This window comes from Vicugna pacos, chromosome 28 (assembly GCF_048564905.1).
Source record: "Vicugna pacos chromosome 28, VicPac4, whole genome shotgun sequence".
In the NCBI taxonomy this organism is placed as follows: Eukaryota; Metazoa; Chordata; class Mammalia; order Artiodactyla; family Camelidae; genus Vicugna; species Vicugna pacos.
In genome coordinates this window covers 12,062,413-12,081,205 of record NC_133014.1, presented here as the reverse complement: position 1 = coordinate 12,081,205, position 18,793 = coordinate 12,062,413, and the positions used below count along the sequence as shown (strand labels likewise).

At 47.8% G+C, this 18,793-nt stretch overlaps 2 protein-coding genes across 6 annotated transcripts in view; one reads left to right on the top strand and one right to left on the bottom strand.

Moving 5' to 3' along the window:
* The window catches only part of RMND5A (required for meiotic nuclear division 5 homolog A), a 48,014-nt gene extending 43,529 nt beyond the window's left edge, over positions 1-4,485 (top strand). Inside the window, exons 9-10 of one of the 5 annotated variants that reach the window (XM_072951514.1) lie at positions 71-153; positions 631-4,485. In XM_072951514.1, the coding sequence (XP_072807615.1) occupies positions 71-134 (64 nt within the window). In that variant the 3' untranslated portion in view covers positions 135-153; positions 631-4,485. Of the gene's footprint in view, positions 1-70 lie in introns of all 5 variants that reach the window. The other 4 variants (XM_072951513.1, XM_072951511.1, XM_072951512.1 and 1 more) reach the window with 4 other exon arrangements.
* A 6,562-nt stretch (positions 4,486-11,047) lies between these two features.
* On the bottom strand, positions 11,048-16,492 carry CD8A (CD8 subunit alpha). Its single transcript, XM_006203812.4, has 6 exons — positions 16,338-16,492; positions 15,883-16,248; positions 15,191-15,304; positions 14,899-15,006; positions 13,869-13,899; positions 11,048-11,681 (listed from the first exon to the last, which is right to left on the bottom strand). The coding sequence occupies exons 1-6, from the start codon at positions 16,384-16,386 to the stop codon at positions 11,630-11,632; spliced, it is 720 nt and encodes a 239-aa protein (XP_006203874.1). The 5' UTR covers positions 16,387-16,492; the 3' UTR covers positions 11,048-11,629.
* Between the last annotated feature and the right edge of the window lie 2,301 nt (positions 16,493-18,793).

Here is an 18,793-nt window from a genome sequence, read left to right as displayed (position 1 = left end):
AAGTACATGAAAATTGAATGCTCTGTACTGATCCTGTTCCTTGATTCCATGTTTTCTCTCTTGTCTTTAGATTAAAATGTCCATATTGTCCAATGGAACAAAGTCCAGGGGATGCCAAACAGATATTTTTCTGAAGAAATTAGTTTGCAATTTGTAAGTGAAACTGAATGGAGGCGCGTTTCAGAAGAGAACGTCCCATTTAATGCAGCTAACCAAGGACTCCCATGTTTATATAAGCTAACGCTCCAGAAACTTTGCCAGCATTTTAGTGTGCGCACACTGAGGGAGTGCTCTGGGGGACACCTGTCAGAGGGCTTTATTATATTCTTGGTCTTCATTTCTGATCAAGTAAATACACCAGCAGTTGTCATTCAATGCAGGTTTTTGTACTTAATTATATGGTGATTTTTTTACTTTTTAAGAGCAGAAACAGAAATTGACCTCTCCGCCATGTGTTTAATATTTCTCCTGCTTTTACTTTTGTCATTCTCTTGATAACTGTTGAGCCTTGAGAATGTTTGTGAAGAAACATGTTGTGTGTACATAATTAAATGAAAATTCTTCAGAAGCAGTTTGAAAAACTGAATTGTGGTCATGAAGCTAATTTGCAGTTTCTTTTGCTTAAGGAAGAAAGCTGTGATAAATTCCAAATTTGCTTTTGGATGTTTTCCTCTGCTCCAGCTCTCACCAAGAAGTTAGCAGACCTGCATCTGAGCTCTGCTTGTAGCCCCGGCGGGGCTGCCTTCTATAAAAAAATGCCGTCATAAATTTTAGCAGGTTGGTGTGAGAAATCTTCCACCAGAACTCAGTGGAAGCAGTTCTATTGTTTCTTTGCTTTTATTGCCAAGAGGTGCTTGTTTTTAAAAGTGTGTTCAATAAAACAAAATTCTGAAGTTAGACGTGTTCTTAAGTTGATATTTGCTCTCTTGGTCTTGGTAGCCCTCTTCTCTGAAGTCTGCCTTCAGGACTTGGCTGTTTATTGCCTTTGTATGTCATTGCAGACACAGTGTTGTGTGTGTGTGTGTATATGTGCACCGGCATCAAACATTGTGTATCTGGAAGGGAAGAAGCATGTTCCAGTCCTAAAATGCAGTTACCAGACTTATCACTTTAAATCCTTAAAGTTAGAAGCTAGCACATTTTCTGTAGTGCAGAATATGTTTATTGCTGTTTTTGTATTTGAATAGTATACTGTTCAATGCCTCTCTTCTGCAAAGTGTATCATCTCATTGTGAATCTCTATATTATTCTACTGGGTACCTACCGATAATGATCCTTTCTCTCGCGAGGTATCTTCATTTAATGCACTGTCCAGAAATAGCCATGTGTAAGAGTCTTTCTCTGTATGATGAACTACATGGAAAAGACTTTTGTGGACATAATTCCGACTTAAACCTACGAAGTCACTTCATTTTGAGAAGAATGTCATATGGAAACCACCAAATACTTTGCAACTCTATTTCATCTGACTGGGAACTGAATATCAGTACAGGAGAACTTTGATGAGAAAAGGAAGAAAGAAGAATACACAGGAGCAGAGAGAAATGTGACGCTCCACGTTTTACTGCAGATTGACATTGTTTGCGGGGGAGGGAGCTGACAGATCTGGTGCTGAGTTAATTGGAGCCTGGCAGCGTTCGCTGTAGCGGTCCGGCCTGGATGGTTTGTCCTGAGATGTTCCCCTGGGAGAGCCAGGACTCGTTTTTGAAGGAGGGGGTGCTGCTTCATTGCTGTGTGTGATCAGGCTGATGCTGAGGGTTACTCTGCGCTGTGGGGCGTAGCCAGGGATTTGACTGGGCGCTCCGGGTACCCGCTTTGCCCCACCTCCGTCTTGGCCCCACAGTGACTTTTGCCCTGCGTTTCTGCTTTCCTGTTGGAACCTGCAGGTCTCCACTAACACAGTGAAGGAAGAGAGCAGAGAGCAGCTCCTTGGACTCTAGAAGGAGAAGGTAGGGAATTCCAGGCAACACTCTGGCCAAGGATGTAAAACTGCTTTATTATGTATTTTTTTCCTTTGAATTAAAACCCAGAGTGTTACCTTTTTTTTAACCTTTTTTTTTTTTCTCGCTAAGCCAGATTTATTTTAGTCACAGCTTATTCTCACCTTTGCACCTCAAACACCTACACAACATTTAGGCTTGATGTATGATTTGAACAGTACAGACATTGCTCTCAAGGCTGGTGGTAAATATTTTTGGCGACCAGACACTTAACATAGTTGGCTCAGGCCACTTGAAGGACAAAAGCCAGAGAGAGCTCTGCTTTGTCCCTCTCCCAGGATTCGGGATCCTGTGGACAGCTCTCTATGCGGCCCATGAGACCTTAGAAAGAACATGCTTTAACTGAAGCGTTGGACTTTACAGCTTCCTGTGCAAGGTCCCTGTGGTCCCACTGGGCGGGGGTAGGGCCAAAAATTGGGAACTCGTTGATCTGACAGTTTCACGTGAAAATTTTGTTGTGTGACCTTCTTTAGCTAAATGCATGGACTTAAAATTCATAGGTGACTAAATGTGGACGAGAGAGGTGGGTTTGAAGAGGCCAGACCTTAACCAAAGATGCTGAAATACAACATGCTGACCTTTCTGCTCTAGACACACCTTCACCTTCACCAGTGGTGGCAGGACTGTCGCTGGGGCTGTCAGCCAGCCGGGCGGGAGGATGTGCTTGGTCACGCTCTGCGTTCTCGCAGGAGGTCGTGATAAAGCTAAGGTGTGTTTCCGTCAGACTGATGATAACAGTGTACGTTGAAAACAGAATTTCAGAGTGGTTTCTTAAACATTTACTTACCGATCACGGACAAAGGCCATGGGACTATGCTAAACCGATAAAACCTTAGCAGACCCTTAGATTCTGATTCAGAGCATCTGTGCTTTCAAGGACAGTGTGAAGTGCAGTGGCTAAGGTTGTCTTTCGATCGTTTTTCTCCTGTGTGTGATCTTCACAGATGCCATTTCTGTTGCTTCAGTGGTGATTCTATGAGACTTCTAAACACATAAACGAACGGGTATTGGTGCCTCTTGATTTTTAAAATTTTGAAGAAAAGAGCCACCTCATATTCATAGGGTGTGTGAGTATTTTGTGAGTGTATGAGCATTTAACTGAAAATAAGAGTTATGAAGTAAATCTTTAGTTTTTTGATTTTTTTTCGGTAGCAGCTAATGTATACAGAGACACTAAAACCCACACCAAGTTATGTGGGCGGTGAGGATCCTTCTTTCTCTCCAGGTGGTCCCACAGGTTATGCGGTTTAAGTTCATTGTATTTTATGCTGTGAGTTACTTCCACCTCGGTGGTTTCAGCCTTTGGGACAGTAGATACTGCAAAAACCAGGAACTCGGGTTTTCTGCACAAGCTGCTGGTAGACGTTAGCCCTCTGGTTTTCCAGCTCAACCTCTGATTAAGTGGATTGACAGTCAGGCTGGTCAGTCGGCTTAGTCAGCAGACTCAGGTTATTTTCAGGGAAGGCATGGAGGCGTGTTTGGTTAATTTCATCACCAGGATGTGTCAGGTGAAGACACAAACCAAATACTTTTCATCACCTAACTCTACGTACATTATGCTTGGTAACACTGGCGTGCTGTGGCCTTGGGGGGATGTGAGCGAGGAGCACGCAGAAGGTTGGGTGCAGCACAGCGGTGTTTACCATAAGCAGGTACAAACTTCATGAACTGTTCTTATCGAACTATAATTGAATAGATACCAAAAATAGAATGACAAGTGTATTTCAATAGCAGACGAGGCACTTAGTTTTAGGGCGAGTTTTCCCGCTGTTGATTTTACTTCAAGACATAGGGAGAGAAAACAGTTTAGTTTTCAAGACATTTCCCTCTACAGTTTCCCACTGTAGTGAGCAGATGCTTCCTTTACTTCCACAGCGGCAGAAGCAGCTGGAACTGGCTTATAGCACGTGCTTTGTTTCATGTTATGGGTGAGGACCGACACTTTTTGTTTTAGCAGTCACTTTTACATGTTCTCCAGCAAGGCAGATGTGGGGGTCAGTAGGACTTAGTGCCTGATCTTTTCTTTTGGGAAGGGGTGGGAGTGAATGTACTGGGGATGGGAGGGAAGCAGAAGATGGAAGCGTGAGTGAGTGTGCATGTGTCTGAAATTCACCATTTACCCCCACCTGTGTCTAGCAAAGGAACAGGTACTTAATGTATTTTGCTCATGACTGCAGTGTGCATGTATTTTTCCCCCCTCCTCCATGTTTTCTAAACTTACGCTAAAAGGATTCATCAAATCACCTTGTTCCGATGGCTCAGGGTTGTATTTCATTTGCTTACCCTGTGCTCTTGGGTTCTGTAGTGTTTCTATAATTATGTAACAATAGTGTTGCACTGTAATCTATCATATAGAGCTATATGTATGGAAACTTTTGATCAGTTTTTTAAGAAATGTATCCTGTTTGCAAAGGCACAATAAAGTTGCATCTTATAGACTATAGGCAATAAAGCTAACAATAAACCTTATTTAACACAAACTGTATTCACATTTCTCTGTTCATTTGATCTTGAGAAAAGTCCAGCACATCCAGTAGTTTCAGGGACTTCATTTTAACTTAAAAGGTTCTGATATGTTTAATTTATAAATTTTAGACTGATAACAATAGTTTTGGAAAACTCAGAAATGCTTTGTTAATGTGTGTATTCCTATGTAAAAACACATGGCTTCTCCTGTGTATATTTTTAAACATTAAAGAAATGCACACTTAAAGAGTGTTTTGTGGAACCAGTCTGTGCAAGTGTGACAGGTGCCCGAGATCTGAGGGAGGGAGCGTGGAGGTGAGAGGACATTGCTGTCTGCATTTGCTAAGGCTCCGCCTGTAAAGAATGTAAGAACACATCATTGTCACCATCTCATCCTGTTTCTGTGTCACCAGCAATGTGAGAAGCGGAGGTGGCTGGGCCACCACCCCCAGTTTCTAAGGACGGGGTGGGGGTTGCATTAGTATTTCCTTGTATTTCTAAGAGAGACTCATTCTTACCTGAGGTTCTAGAATGTTTTCTACCCGTGAGAACCATTGTGGGTCCCTCCTTTCCCACCGTCGTGTTTGGAGCTAGCGGTCCAGGTGGTAAGGATGAGGCCAGAGACCTCACCACCTGTCCCTGCAGCACGGGGGCATCTCCAGGCTCAAAGTGCGGTCTCCGGCAGCATCAGCATCACCTGGGAGCTGGGGAGGAACGCCGGATCTCCAGCCGCAGCCCGGACCTTCTGGGTCGGCACCTGCATGCTTATGAGAAAACGCTTCCCTCACGAGGAGCCTCTGGGATGCTCCCTACTTCCTGAAGTACACCCCCTTTTAAGTGTGGCAGGTAAGGATCACGTGTACTGAGCAAACTTAACCCTTGATGACTAAGTCCTGAGTCATCAAGAAAAGTTAAATTTAGTGTGCTTGGAACTCGGTTTTCGTGTAGTTACTTTAAAAGTCAGCGTATGTCCGTAGGCACCCAGGGAGTTGAGGGAGTGTTTGTCGTATTTGCGCATGGTCAGATGCAGTTTCCATCCCGTCCCTGCCAAAGTGGGGAAGGTTGAGCACCAAAGATAGAAGATAGTGGATTTTTGTAATGGCAAAATAAGACTGAAAAGGCACCTTCAAGTGAGCAGCTCGATCCCCCCTCACCCCGCAGTGGAGAAGCTGGATGATGGACAATTTCCCAGCGAACGGACGTGTTCTCTCCCAGAGGACACACTTCCCAAACTTTTTTTTTTTTTTCTGGCACCGAGTGAGAAATTCACATAACCCTGTATACACGCGGAGTTTATCATTCTGAAACAAGTTTTACAAAACGAACGCTTACAACGTGTGATGCACTGATACTTTGTCTATTATTTCGCTACTACTTAACAAGATAGTTGATTTCATGACTTGCTAAGGGGCTGAGATCTACTGTTTAAAAAAAAACCCTTGCCTTAAGGGACAGAGATGGAATGATCCTTTCACAAAGCCGCAGTGAAATCTCTGTCAGTATGTATGACAGAAAGTATTTTTTCTTTTTCCAAAAAAGCTTTTCCCTGCAGTGGAGTGTTAGTCTGTGAGTCTTCTATACTAGCAAATGGATTATACCAGAATTAGAAGCATTGTCCGAAAGCAAGGGCTTCTGTGTGCCAGGGAATTATGTGTTAATTAGCTATGTTTTCTTCCAGCTCAGAAAAGTGCAAAGTGCTTCATGCTAAATATTGGCTTGTACAGTAGAACCCTTTAGTTAATAAGCAGATGTGTGCATGTTAAATGCAGGAAGTATTTAACACATTGTGATGTGGCAACTTCAGTCACTCAATGTGGAATTTTTTTTTAAGTGCCAAGCCCTGGGAGGAAGCAGGGTCCTTGCCCTCCTGGGGCTTGTGGACTGCTGGTATATGCAGAAAAACAGAGCACCAAGACCCTGTAGTGAAGTTAATTCCAACTTCACTACAGTGACCCAGCTACCAGAGGGTCACGGGAGAGATGCAGTAAGTTGTGTGTTTTTAAGGCCCACTGTGACCACAGTGGATGAGATGGTTGGGGAGAGGTGGTTAGAGCCAGGGAGGCCAGTACAGTAGGTAAAGAAGGTGTCAGTTTTTGTTGAGCACCGTAGGTCCTGGGGGTAGAGTGGTGAACAAGACCCACTTGGTCTCTGCTCTCAGGATAATCTGAGAAAAAGATAATGAAAACACAGCAAGGTGATATTTTTGTTACATACAATGTTCCAGGCCCTTCTGTAACATAGAGAAGCGTTAAGGTGTTCTTGTCTCTCAAGCGATGGGACTCCTTGCTCTGATCTAAAATACATTCCCATTTCTTTCTACTGTCTCCGTTTTCTAGGTGGGTTTCTAACTTCTCCCCACTCTCCTTACTTACATTGGTCTCCTACACTGTGTGGGTTGTGTAATGTTCTGTCAGTTCCCCGCCAGGATTGGTCTTTTTGCTGCATTTGAGGACGTCCTTCTGCCACCGTGCAAGGACTGCCCTTCAAGTGAAGGACTTCGGTGTCATTTCCCCTCTAAAGCAAAAATGTGCCTTAAAAGGAAACGTGTTACTTGTCAGCGTTCAAGACTGTTGCGGGAGCATCCCCTGCTGAGCAGATTACAGGTGCCTGGTAGGTTTCCTTTCGGTCTTAACACGAGACCGTGTTGCTTTCAGTTACTTCAGATCAGAGGAATTTCACAGGAAATCATTAAATGGCCATGAAAGTTTTGAGAGGTGGTTCAGGAAGTTTGGGCTGAGGGCCCGTGTCTGTGCTGGTGTGTACCAGTTAGCAGCATGTGTGCAGTAGGCGGTCTGGGCTTTGCGTGGTGGCTTCATGCCATCAGGGGACCTGGGTTCTTATCCTGCTCCACAGCCTTGATATGTGGCTTCTGTTTCACCTCTGATTGTATCCGTGGTCCAGGCAGGAAGGAGGAGGAAAGGGGTGGGAAAAGAACAAGCTTCCAGCTGAGTTAGCCCCTTCGAAGTCTTTCCTGGAAGCTCTACCCGGCGACTTACTCGCCACGCTTGTCTGCAAGGAAGTCTGGGAAATGTAGTCTTTTAGCCAGGCATATCACCACCTGTCATAAAATGAAAGTTCTGTTAGGTGAGGAAGAAGGGGAGGATCGTTGTTAGGAAAGCAGCCTACGGTCTCTGCCCCACTTACCTGTGCATCTGAACCAGGAAACAGGTGGCATTTCATTCACAGTGTGGAATGAAGTCATCAGCACCGGTCATCGATGCAGCCTTTCTCCTGCCCTGGGATGTTAGACAAATGAGGGGTTAGCGGTCACTGAGATACATCCCCTGGTGATTGATGTTCATGGTGGAAGCAGGAAACACCCTAACTTCAGACGAGAACCCCTGTTCTACCCTTGTTCTAGAACAGAGCAGGTGCTGGTGACCTTTGTTTTCTATCTTGGGCTGCATAGGAGAAAAGTATATTTGGTTTTCAGGTACTCGTCGACTTTCAGAGAATTTTTAAGTGCTCTACAGGCATCCTTTGTTTTACTGCACTTTGCTTTATTGTGCTTCACAGATACTTCGTGTTTTACAAATTGAAAGTTTGTGGCCACCTGCGTCGAGCAGATCTGTCAGTGCCATTTTTCCAACAGCACATTCTTCTCTGTGTCACGTTTTGGTCATTCTCGCAATATTTCTGCCATTTGCGCATGTCCCCCTTTCTCTGCTCACGTCTAGCTACCTGCCTGCTCTAACACATAGACGGGAATGGTTATTGTGCACCCCTTTTTTGGAACAGAAGTTGGAGGAATCAGACACGGGCCACTGCATTCAGAGTATAATTGTTCCAGCACTAATTTTGAGAAATTCAGTACAAGTTCATTTTTTCAGTATACATTTATTTGTTACTATGTTCCAGGGGCTGAAGTAGGCACTTAAAATACATATAAACTCATATATTCTTACCAAGAGCCCTTTGAGGTAGGACTGTTATTACCCGCATTGTACAAGTGGAGAGACTGAGATACTGAGACATTGTCACTTACTTGCTAGAGAACATACAATAATCAGCGGGGCCAGGAAGCTGCTTTCAGAGCCTCTGCATTTAATCTGATCTCAGGCAGTTGTGACCTTCGCGGTTCTTTCTGATGGAGAAAGCATTGCTCAAGTCTGCCTCAAATCTGCTTTTCGGGGCAGGTTAAGGGGTGCCTGGCTGTTGTAAAATCCTGTGCAGGAGGGATTTGCACCCAGGACTGGGGCAGGTGGGAGGGACAGCTGCTTGCTGGTTTGAAAAAAACAAAACAAAAAACGAGGACCCTTCCCCCAACCCACTGGTTGCAGAGTCACGGGGGATTTCCAAGCATAAGGTAGGCTCTCTTGAAAGCAGTTTAATAGCTGGAGAAAGAAATGACCCATTTCTGTTTTGTTTTGTTTTTTTCTTCTTGCACAAGCAGGATATGTTTTTGTTAAGTGGATGCATGTTTTTTAAGTGAACCACATGGAGGCTGGATTCCGGCCTGCTGATACCAAGTTTACTGCCTAGTAAAGAAGTCATTTCTCCGTCTCCTGGTTTTCAGGGTCCGAAAACATGTGGTGAGCATGTTTGACGTAGGAAAATTTGTAAAACCAGTGCTTCAGGCTAGCGATTGGCAAATGAAATACAATTGTTGAAGCCTCCAGCTTTGAACTGTGGGGTGCTCCTTCCGCATGCGGAGAACGAAGGAGCAGGTTGGATGTCCGCTGTCACCTCCCGGCCCTGAGCCCAGAACCGCAGCGCCCCCCACCCCCCACCCCCTCGCATGCTTGAGGCCTCAGGGCCTGCAGATCGGCCTTCTGTTTTATTCCTAGTCTCCAGGACCAACTCTAATGAATGCTTATTCCTATGTTGTTATTTTTAAACTCCAAATGGTTATTTACCATTTTATTTGTGGTAAGTGAATCCCTTTTGTACTGGGTATGAAAGAAATCAGTAAGTAGTTAACCCTCTCCCAGCCACGCCCCACCTGAGCTGCAGGTTGGGGGGGAAATGCCCTTCTTCTGCCTTGGCCCGGATTCTCCGACACCGGCGCTCCACGGCCACCCTCACAAGTTTGTCCCACGAGGAGAGGAGTGTCCTTTGCGTGCTGCTTCTCAGCTTTTCCAGGGAACCCAGAGACAGCCCAGAGCGCGGCACGTGTTGCAAGCTGAGCCTCAGTCCCTGCAGTCTCCTCTCCTTCACCCTTGCCCCTGCGGGTTCTGCTTAGCTCAGTGGGTTTGGGAGAAGGGAGCGAGAGCCAGATTTTGCCTCCGAGAAACTTTCAGCTTTCACTTCTGCTTTCCCACACTCAGGATACTTTTTCGTCAAGATTTTTGTTCTCCCAAAGTAGATTGTTTTTTAAGAATTAAAGTTGTGGAAGGTAGGGGGAGTTCTGTGTCTGACCTGGTGGCGGCTGTGTGTTCATTTCATAATGGCTTAGAGCTGTACGCTTAATGATTTGTGCCCTCAGTTTGTCCAATTTACCTGAACAACAAAGTGAAGAGTTTGTGATTTATTATGTGAGGACTATCAGCTCATCTGTTACCAAGATGCGCAAAGTCCTGGGTTCAAGCCCCAGTACCGCCACTTAAATAAACGAGTAAATCTAATTCCCTGCCCCCTGCAAAAACAAACAAACAAAAATAATAAATCAAATATTTTTAAAAGGAAGGCGATACAAGAAGAGACAAATCCATTTTGACTGATGTGAAAACGGGGAGTCCAAGGGGAAAGTGCGCAGTGATTTTCCTTTTAGGTATTTACCCTGAAGAAACAAAGATGTGTGCAACACTTCAGTCATGTTAGTTGTGACGACAGAGAAGAATCGGAAACAATTACACGTTAAGTAACAGTTAAATAAATGATGGCACAACCAAAAATGGACTGCAACTCCGCCATTAAAAAAGTACGCCGTAAATGTTTATTGAAGCCACTTATAAAAGGATAGTGCCACCCCACTTTTTAAAGTATATATCATGTATATGTGCATAGAAAATAATCAGAAAGAATGGACATCATAATATTAACAGTGATACCTGAGGTTAAGAATTGTGGGTGACTTTTATTACCTTTTATTATTACCTTATCTAAGTTTTTTCCTGCAATGAGCAGGTCACATTAGCACAAGCCCGTTAAGAGAGGAAGCGCATGTGTGGGCCAGCAGTCTGGGCTCAGCCCCCTCCCCAGGGTCTGTCCTGCTCCATCCCCACATCTCCATCCCTGCTGGTCCAGGGGAGGCCAGGACCTGTGCCGGATGCTCTCTCACAGTTCCACCTTCACAACCAGCAAAAAGTCATCGAGGATCCCAGGAGCACGTACCAATACGGAATCTCAAATTCAGAGAGGGCCGACCTCCCTTCAGCTTTCCCGATGCTCAGATCACGTTTGCAAAGGGCGGCCTCTCCTCTTTCACGGGTCTGTCTGCAACACACGGGCTGGGAGGGCCGTTTTGCCTCTCTCTACCTGGGGATCTCACAGAGCTTTCCTTTAGAGGTCAAGTTGTTCGTTTTCCAGGATTCAGGTCACCCCTTCCACTTTATTTGAGGAACTCCTATCATCTGTATAATTTCACACTTGGTTATTAAAAACAAACGTCTGGTCCTGTTTAACTACATCATACAACTCGGTAAAGTTTTCTTATTTTATTTCATTACCTCGTCAGGGCTCGGGGCGCAGTGATGGGTCTATCACAGGTGCTCAAGAAATAACTTGTTCCTTTGAGGTTTAAGACACAGGCTTCCACGCGTGGAGACAGAGGCCTCCAGAAGAAAAGAATATATTTTGTGGAGGACAAGCCCTGAGCCTCTGCTGGGCCTCTGATCCAGCTGCTCCCCACCTCTGGGCTTTGTAAAATGGGGTAAAATTGAGCTGAGTGGGTGCCGAGGCCCGGCCAGCTCTAACAGCCTGGTGCTGAGAAGGCGGCTTGCGGTAGCTCTGGCTCCCGCCCTCCCCCAGTACGTGAGCACAGGGGTATTGGAACCCTTGCGGTGAACCGTCGATGTTACACAGTCTCGTTTTGCGTCAATTAAAGCAAACTCATAAAGAAAAAGTAACCGTTCCCACCCCATCCCCCATGAAAATAACAAGAATAGGAGTGAATACATAAGGACGCTGGAAAAAAACAAAAAGGAAGGACTCTCGCTGTCTTCATTGGGCGAGTTCTCTGTCTGATGTCCTGTAGTGGCTGTCGCACGGGGCCCATCGCCCTGTTAGACGTATCTCTCTGAAGGGCTGGGCTTGCCTCCCTGTCTGGCCACCGGCCTGAAAGAGAGGCAGGTGACGGCCATCGTGGCCAGAGTCCCTGGAACGCAATGCAGCATCCGCCCATGTCTACCCACCCTCCACCCGCCTCCCAGCCTTCTGGGCTCTGAGGACTTGTCCCTGGGGCAGCAGCGTGGGACTGGGTGAATGACCTCAGCCACCTGGCCAAGTGCTTTCCTTGTGCCATCTTGTTTAATCCTCACGGCAAACTGAGGGGTAGCCACTAGGGAGGAGAGGTTAGAGGACGTGCCCAAGGTCACGCAACTAGGAGATGGTGGAGCCAGGACTGAGCCCAGTTAACCCAGCTTCCTGGAAACTTTGTCAAGGTGAAAGGAGGTGAGAGAAGCAGACTGATAACCAATCATCACCTGACCTGGTCCTCGGCCCCCGGGAGGATCGCAGAGAGAGGGGAGGATGTGAACAAACCCCCACAGTCAGACAAGCAGAGTTGCTTTACCTCAAAGTCCCTTGACAACCCAAATTTGATGTCACACTAAAAATGTGTTAACTCACTCCTGGGCTAGCACCTTCTAAACGGGCTGATTCATCCTGTGTGTCATGTCTACACACACTGTCCTCCAAAACCTCTCGTCGAAGCTGAGCTGCCTTTGGTCATCACTGACTTATATTAACTTGGGTGTGTGAAGTCCTCATATGTTTGATCTACATGGCTTTGTATTTCAGGGCAGAGTCTTATTCTCACTTATTCCTTTCAAAATGAGAATTTTTCAAAAAGATGGAGATAAGGGACAATTCTCCTCCAAAAGCTCCCAACTGTACCCCAAATACTGAAATTGCTAAAAATCCCTCTCTGCTTTTAAAGAGTCTTTATCCCCTTGGTAGATCACCTCTAGTATAGGCACTGGAAATTCATTACATTTCCAGTGTTAAAAATAAAGATGTATTAGGCACCAAACTTGTGTTCCCACAGAGAAATATCAAGTATCAAGAAATGATATTGACATCAAGAAATAGCAAGAGAAATACCAATGTACCACCGTGAAATGCAAACCCCAGGTATAAAACTTGAAGTATTTTCATCTGCTGAAAGGAACTGATGAATATGGTAGGTTATCCTTAACCTGTTCCTGCCCCAGCCCCCAGCCACGGGAAGGAGTCTGGGCTTTGGGTGGAAGTTGTAGCTTTACTCCTTGCTGGCCATATGGCCTTGGACAAGTCATTAAATGTCCTAAGCCTCGGTTTCCTCATCTGTAAAATGGTGGTCACAGTAACTACTTTAAAGGTTGTTATGAAACTTGAAACTTAAAAAAAAAGTGTATATATACATATATATATATACACATACATAAAGCAAGTAACAGGTACCCTTTAGAATTTCATCGAATGGTTGTTATTACTATTGACAATCAGACTGTAATCATGTCTCTGTGACCTTGGGTAGGTTTCGTGATCTCTGAACCAGTGATCCGTGAGACGGCCCTGTGGCATTTCCCCCGTGGGGTGGCTGTGACGATAAGCCAGATCCTGCGTGCACCGCCCATCACAGGGCTGGGTGGGCGAGAGTGGGCGCTTTGCTAGACGTTAGTGCTGGGCTGCTGCGGCCTAAGCTCTGAGGGGAGAGACTGAGGCCTCGCTTCCAGACACTGCCTTTTGTTTTTGCCTTTTTCCTGATCATGTCAGAATGAATGGAGCTGGATGGGGGAGTCACTTGAACTGCTGGGTGCTAACTGCCCCTCCTCTTGGTCCCCCCTTTCTTCCACTCCAGGCCGTGGCGGCAGACCAAGGTGCTGTGCTGCCACAGGGTAGTTAGGGACAGAGGCCATTACGTATTTAGTTGGGGTTATAAAACTCTCTCAAAAAAACTAGACCAAGCAAGTAGGAAAAAAAAAGTTTTCTTAAGAAAACCCAGCTGGAATCATACAGTTAAAGAGACCTCAGGTCTTTTGAGGAGCTAGGATTAACTGGGGGAATTCTTCAGATGGGTTTTTTAATGCTGGGTCAAATGGGAGAGTTTTCTGAAGTCACACTGCTCTCCATGTCAGCCCAACCGGGGCCTCCATTTTCTCCCCCATGTCAGCCTTCTCCATCTCTCTGTTCAGGCAGTAAGCTGACTCTGCCATGGCCTCCCTCTGGGAAAGGAGTTCCCACCATCTGCTGCCTGGGAAGCAAGGACATGTGCCCAGCGCTGCCTGGGGCCAGCAGGCCCAGGGGTTACAAGAGACTCACCTGGGACATTTGCAGACACGTCTTCGGTTCCCTGGATAAAGAAAAAGAAGGGGTAAAGTGACTGCTCCACCACAACCAATAGTCTCCAAATACGGTTTCTCCTTTTTCTCTATTTATTTAGGATTATAACTCTTTTTTTTCCTAGCGAGGTTATGACTATTTTATTTAAAGCAAACAATAACTACACTGACATGATAAAAAACATTTATCGTAATAAGGTAAACTTGTAAAATGACATGAGTACATAATGATTGCCACTGTAAAGAAGATTAATTTATATTATAAAGAAATAAGCTATAAAGAAAGCATGGTATATTTATATTCCATGGTTTTAATAATAATTGTTTAAAAAATTAAAAATTGAAGTATATCGATTTACAACATTGTGTTAGTTTCAGGTGTACAGCAAAATGATTCCACTATATATATATTTTTTCAGATTCTTTTCCATTACAGGCTATTACAAGATATTGAATATAGTTCCCTGTGCTGTACAGTAAACAGGATTATAAGTCTTGAGAGTTATGGGGCTTCTTTCCCATCTCTCTTCACATCAATTTAAAAAACATTGCAAATACAGATGTGGGTTCGTACACTTAACTGCGTGGGCTCCAAAGCGCGGTGCGGGAACTCGCGGGGAGGGGGGGCAAGTATAAACCACAGCCGGTTGTGGTTTGGGCCCAGCCCTCCTGGAATCTGGTCCCAGGGCCACAGCGCCCCCCCCCCCTTCCCTAGCCCCCTCTCCCCCAGGGCATTTGCAGTGAGCCCAGACCTGTGCGCTGGCCTAATGGAACGCCCCACCCCCGCTGCTGCCGCTCTGCGGATAGGACAGCCTTCCTAAAAACCTCCAGGGGAGTGGAAGGAGCAGCGGGGAGAGGCTTCCCCGCGTTCTCTCTCCAGGAAAGAAACAGACTGTGCCTGGCCCTGCGGTGCAGCTCAGAGTCCCAGAAATCCCATCCCCAACTCCCGACAGGGGCGGCCTGGGTGGAAGCGGGGCAGACCCTCCCCGCCGAGATCCTCTAGGACTTACTGCGGTTGCAGGTGACGGTGATGACTAGTGACAGAAGAAGGATGGCGCAGGTCCCAGCCAGGGGCGCCCAGATGTAGAGATCACAGGCGAAGTCCATGCCACTTGTGTCTAGTGACAACACAAGATGCCGAATGTAGGAGCGGACCAGGATCCCCCAGCCGACCCTGCCGGCCCCGGCACGTCCTTCTCCCGGCTCCTGGTCTCAAGTTTCCCCACCACTCAGCCTGGCTTCGGCTCCACCCCCGGGATCAGGGCTGCCCGCTCGCGTGGGCCTTCCCCGCGCGCGCCTCACCTTTGCTGCCCGCCGAGGGCCGACATGCTTCTGGGCGCGGAGTCACGGGCAGCGACGCGTTGGTGGGCGCCCGCTTGGGTGGCGGCGTCGCCACTGTCGTGGTGGTGGGCTTCGCTGCAGAAGCAACAGAGCGAGGTTGGTGGCCGGGCTGGGGCGGTGCACGCGAACCCTCCCCACAGCTCCACGCGCCTTTGCCCAAGAGTCGCCTCCTCCCCGATTTTCCACTTAGGGCGCCATATAGGGCCGCCCGCGCGGACCTCTGTGCTCAGTGCAGGGGAGATGGGGCGGGACCTGCTGGTCCGCGGAGCGCACCGGATGCTTCGGACAGGAATGCAGGAGTCCGCTCCCCTCCGCCCATCCTCTCTCCAGGGCCCAGCCAGAAACCTCGTGGGCTTGGGTTGATACCCGCATTTTACTGACAACCAAACGGAGGCTCAGTGAATTTAAGTAGCTTGCCCAGAATCACGCAAGCACCCGAACCCGAGTCCAGCGCAGCCAGACCTAAAAAGCCACCTTCAGTTCCTACCCAGCTGCACTCTAGCCTCAGTTTCCTTCTCTGTGAAATGGGAACAAGATCGAAGTAGCCCCCGGGGAGCTAAGAGGCTCGAAAGCGAGGCATCCGTGTGAAAAATGGGTTCAGACGTGAGCCCCAAACCCTACACCTAGAGGTGCCGTGTCCCCGGCGCCCGGACCTGGCAAGAAGACTTGCACGAATTTGCTGAAGTGCATAACCGAGTTGATCATGACCGAGCAGAAATAGTAGCCTTGGTCCTCCTCGCGGAAGCGGTGCAGCGTGAGCTGGAAGTTGGAGCCCCCGGTCTTGGTGGCGGAGATGTAGTTGGTGTTCAGCCCCTCGGCCATCTTGGACCGGCTGCTGGAGATGTACGCCAGGAATGTGGGTCCGGAGGCAGCCTCGGGCTTCTGGTAGAGCCAGGAGCAGCCCACCGTCTGGCCGGGCTGCAGCAGCTCGCAGTCCAGCTTCACCTGCTCGCCCAGGTGAGCCTGCACCTTCTCCGGCGACATCCGGAACAAGTGAGACCCGAGGGCCGTGTCGGTATCTGCAGGGGGCAAGCAGCGAGGCTGAGCCCGGAGCCCCGCGCCCCACTGCCCGCCTGGCCCCCGCCCTCCCCGGGGGTCGCAAACTCACGCAGCAGCCAGGCCAGCGGCAGCAGCAGGGCGGTCACGGGCGAGGCCATGGCGCGCTCCCCGCCGTGCGCTTCGGCTCGAGGCTCGGAGCTCGGAGGCGCGCAGGAGCCAGTGGGACGCCGAAGGGGGAAGTTGCGCCCTTCGACTGGCCGCCGAGGCCGATTTCGCGTTTGGAGGATGTGATGTCACCCGAAGCCCCACCGCGGAGAGAGTCGCCCTCCTTTAGCGGTTGTCACCCTCCAGCCCAGCGGAGACGGAGGGTGAACCGGAGCCGTCGAGGCAGCCTTGCCAGGAAGCTGGGGAAGGTTGAGAACTGCGGGTTTGGGACAGGGAAAAGGGCTTGGAAATGGCCCTTAAAGTGGCTCTCTTGTGGGAGTGACAAAGACAGGACAGAGATGAGACATTTCAAGGCATGAGGGTGAGAGAAGGCAGGAAAGGAGACAGGAGAGTCCACTTCGTTGCCGTCGCTCGAAGTGGCCCTAGCACTGACGCCCTGGGGCCTCGGGTCCGCAGGGTGGCACCGCGGGCTGAGAAGGGTCAGTGACGGGCCCGCCTCTCGGGCACTGCGCAGGGGAGTCCGAGCGCTCACGGAGGGAGGACCTTCTCCCTTCCACTGAGGAGACATCCGCGGGGCAGCCCCCACCCAAGCCTTGTGCGGGGCCTGCGTGCTCTGGTGACTGCACCCTTCGGCTTTCTCTCAGCCGGGAAACCTCACCACACAGCCTCATTCCTTTGTGAGGCCGCTGCAGCAGCCTCCCCACCAGCCCCTCTCCTGGCCAGTCCCCCAGCCCCCCGCTGTGAACATTATTCTCCTAAAGGGGACCCGATGGTGTCACTCCCGCAGCCTCCCACGACCTGCAGGACCGCGTGGAAGCTAAACGCTGGCTTGGCTCAGAGCCTTACGGTGCTGGCTCCTCCCAGCCTCCGTCCAGTTCCCTGCCCTGATCTTTCCCAACCATCTGCGGCTACATTCCCATGGGGATTGAGATTGGCTAAACTCTGGGCTCTTCTTGCCTGCAATGCTATTCTACTTAAGCCTCGGGGTCAGCTCCCTTGCTGTGGGACTTGGACCTCAGTTCCCTGTATCCCCAGCTCTGGGTGATGGGCGGGGACTGGTGTACAGCCCGGGTGAATTCGTGGGTGGAGCCGGTTTTCCCTCTCTGACCCCGGCAGGCACGTGCTTTCTTCCTTCTTGTCTGCTGCTGTCCTGAAACCTTGCACTCCCCATAGTGGGTGCCTCCTTCCCATTTCTTCAGGGTCTTTCCCACTTTGCATCCTATAGTGGGTGCACTTCATGCTGCTGCTGCTTGATTCTAGAGTCAAGCCACCTTGGCATTCTCTCTTTCATGTGTCTTTCCTACCCGAGAGTTCTGCCTGAGAGGACTGTGTCCCAGACACCCCCCGGATGTCACATGTCACATCACAGCTTGGACTGAGCTGCGTTTGCAGAACTGGGTCTGAACTTAAATTTCGGATGGGCTTTTTTTTTTTTTTACTTTGATTTCAATGCACCCCATCCTGCTCCGCCCAAAGCATCCAAGGTGCTTACTCAAACATGAACTGTTTAACATTTTATATTTAGAAATGGTTTTTAAAGTATCTTTTAAATTACAGAAGTTACATATATATATACATATATATATATTTTTTTAATGGAGATACTGGCGATTGAACCCAGGACCTCGTTCATATTAAGCATGCACTCTACCACTGAGCTCCACCTGCTCCCACCCCTAGGCAATATATATTTTTCAAAAACTTCAGACAATACAAAAAAGTGTATGGGGAAATTTTCCTGTCTCAATTCTCTTCACCATCATTCATTCATTCTCAAGAGAAAACCACTGTTGCAGTTAAGTGTGTCCCTCAGAAACACCTGTACAGATGTTTATACATCATTTTAGCACATGTGTTTGTGCTACGCACGTACTTTTTGCAGCTTGCCTTTCTTATCTGACAGTAGAAGAAGAAGGAAAGTTTTTCATGTTAGCACATGTAGATCGACCCCATACTTCTAAAGGGGTGCATTTAAAAATTTTTTTTTAAGTTTTCAAAGGAACACATTTTAAATGGTTGTTCCATAATTTCATTTTCCTGTAATAGACATTTGAGCAGTTTCTCAGTTTTTGCAGGTACTAGTAAGGCTGTAGTAACTTATCTGTATCATTGAGGACTTACTTGCACATGTGCGTGTAACATTTTCAAATGGAAGACTAGGGAGGTTGGGGAAGGAAGACGCTTTGTAATGATGGATATGACTCTGTTTGTGTGTGTGTCCCTGGCTTTGTAGACAGAGTGCTGTCTTAACTCCCATCAATGAGGGTGACGAGGAAATGACTAAGTCCAGATAGGCCACCAATATGGCAATCTTTAGTTTTGGTGGGGGGGTCCTGTTTTTTTTTAAATTGAAGTATGATCAGTTCACAATGTTGTGTCAATTTCTGGCGTACAGCATAA

Bases quoted from the DNA above. Each gene is read 5' to 3' on its own strand.
- CD8A (XM_006203812.4), bottom strand. From the start codon at position 16,386: ATGGCCTCGCCCGTGACCGCCCTGCTGCTGCCGCTGGCCTGGCTGCTG. The intron at 15,305-15,882 runs GTCCGGGCGCCG...TTGCTTCTGCAG, and splicing joins CGTGCAAGTCTTCTTGCCAG to CGAAGCCCACCACCACGACA. The intron at 15,007-15,190 runs GTGAGGCGCGCG...TGTTGTCACTAG, and splicing joins GCCCTCGGCGGGCAGCAAAG to ACACAAGTGGCATGGACTTC.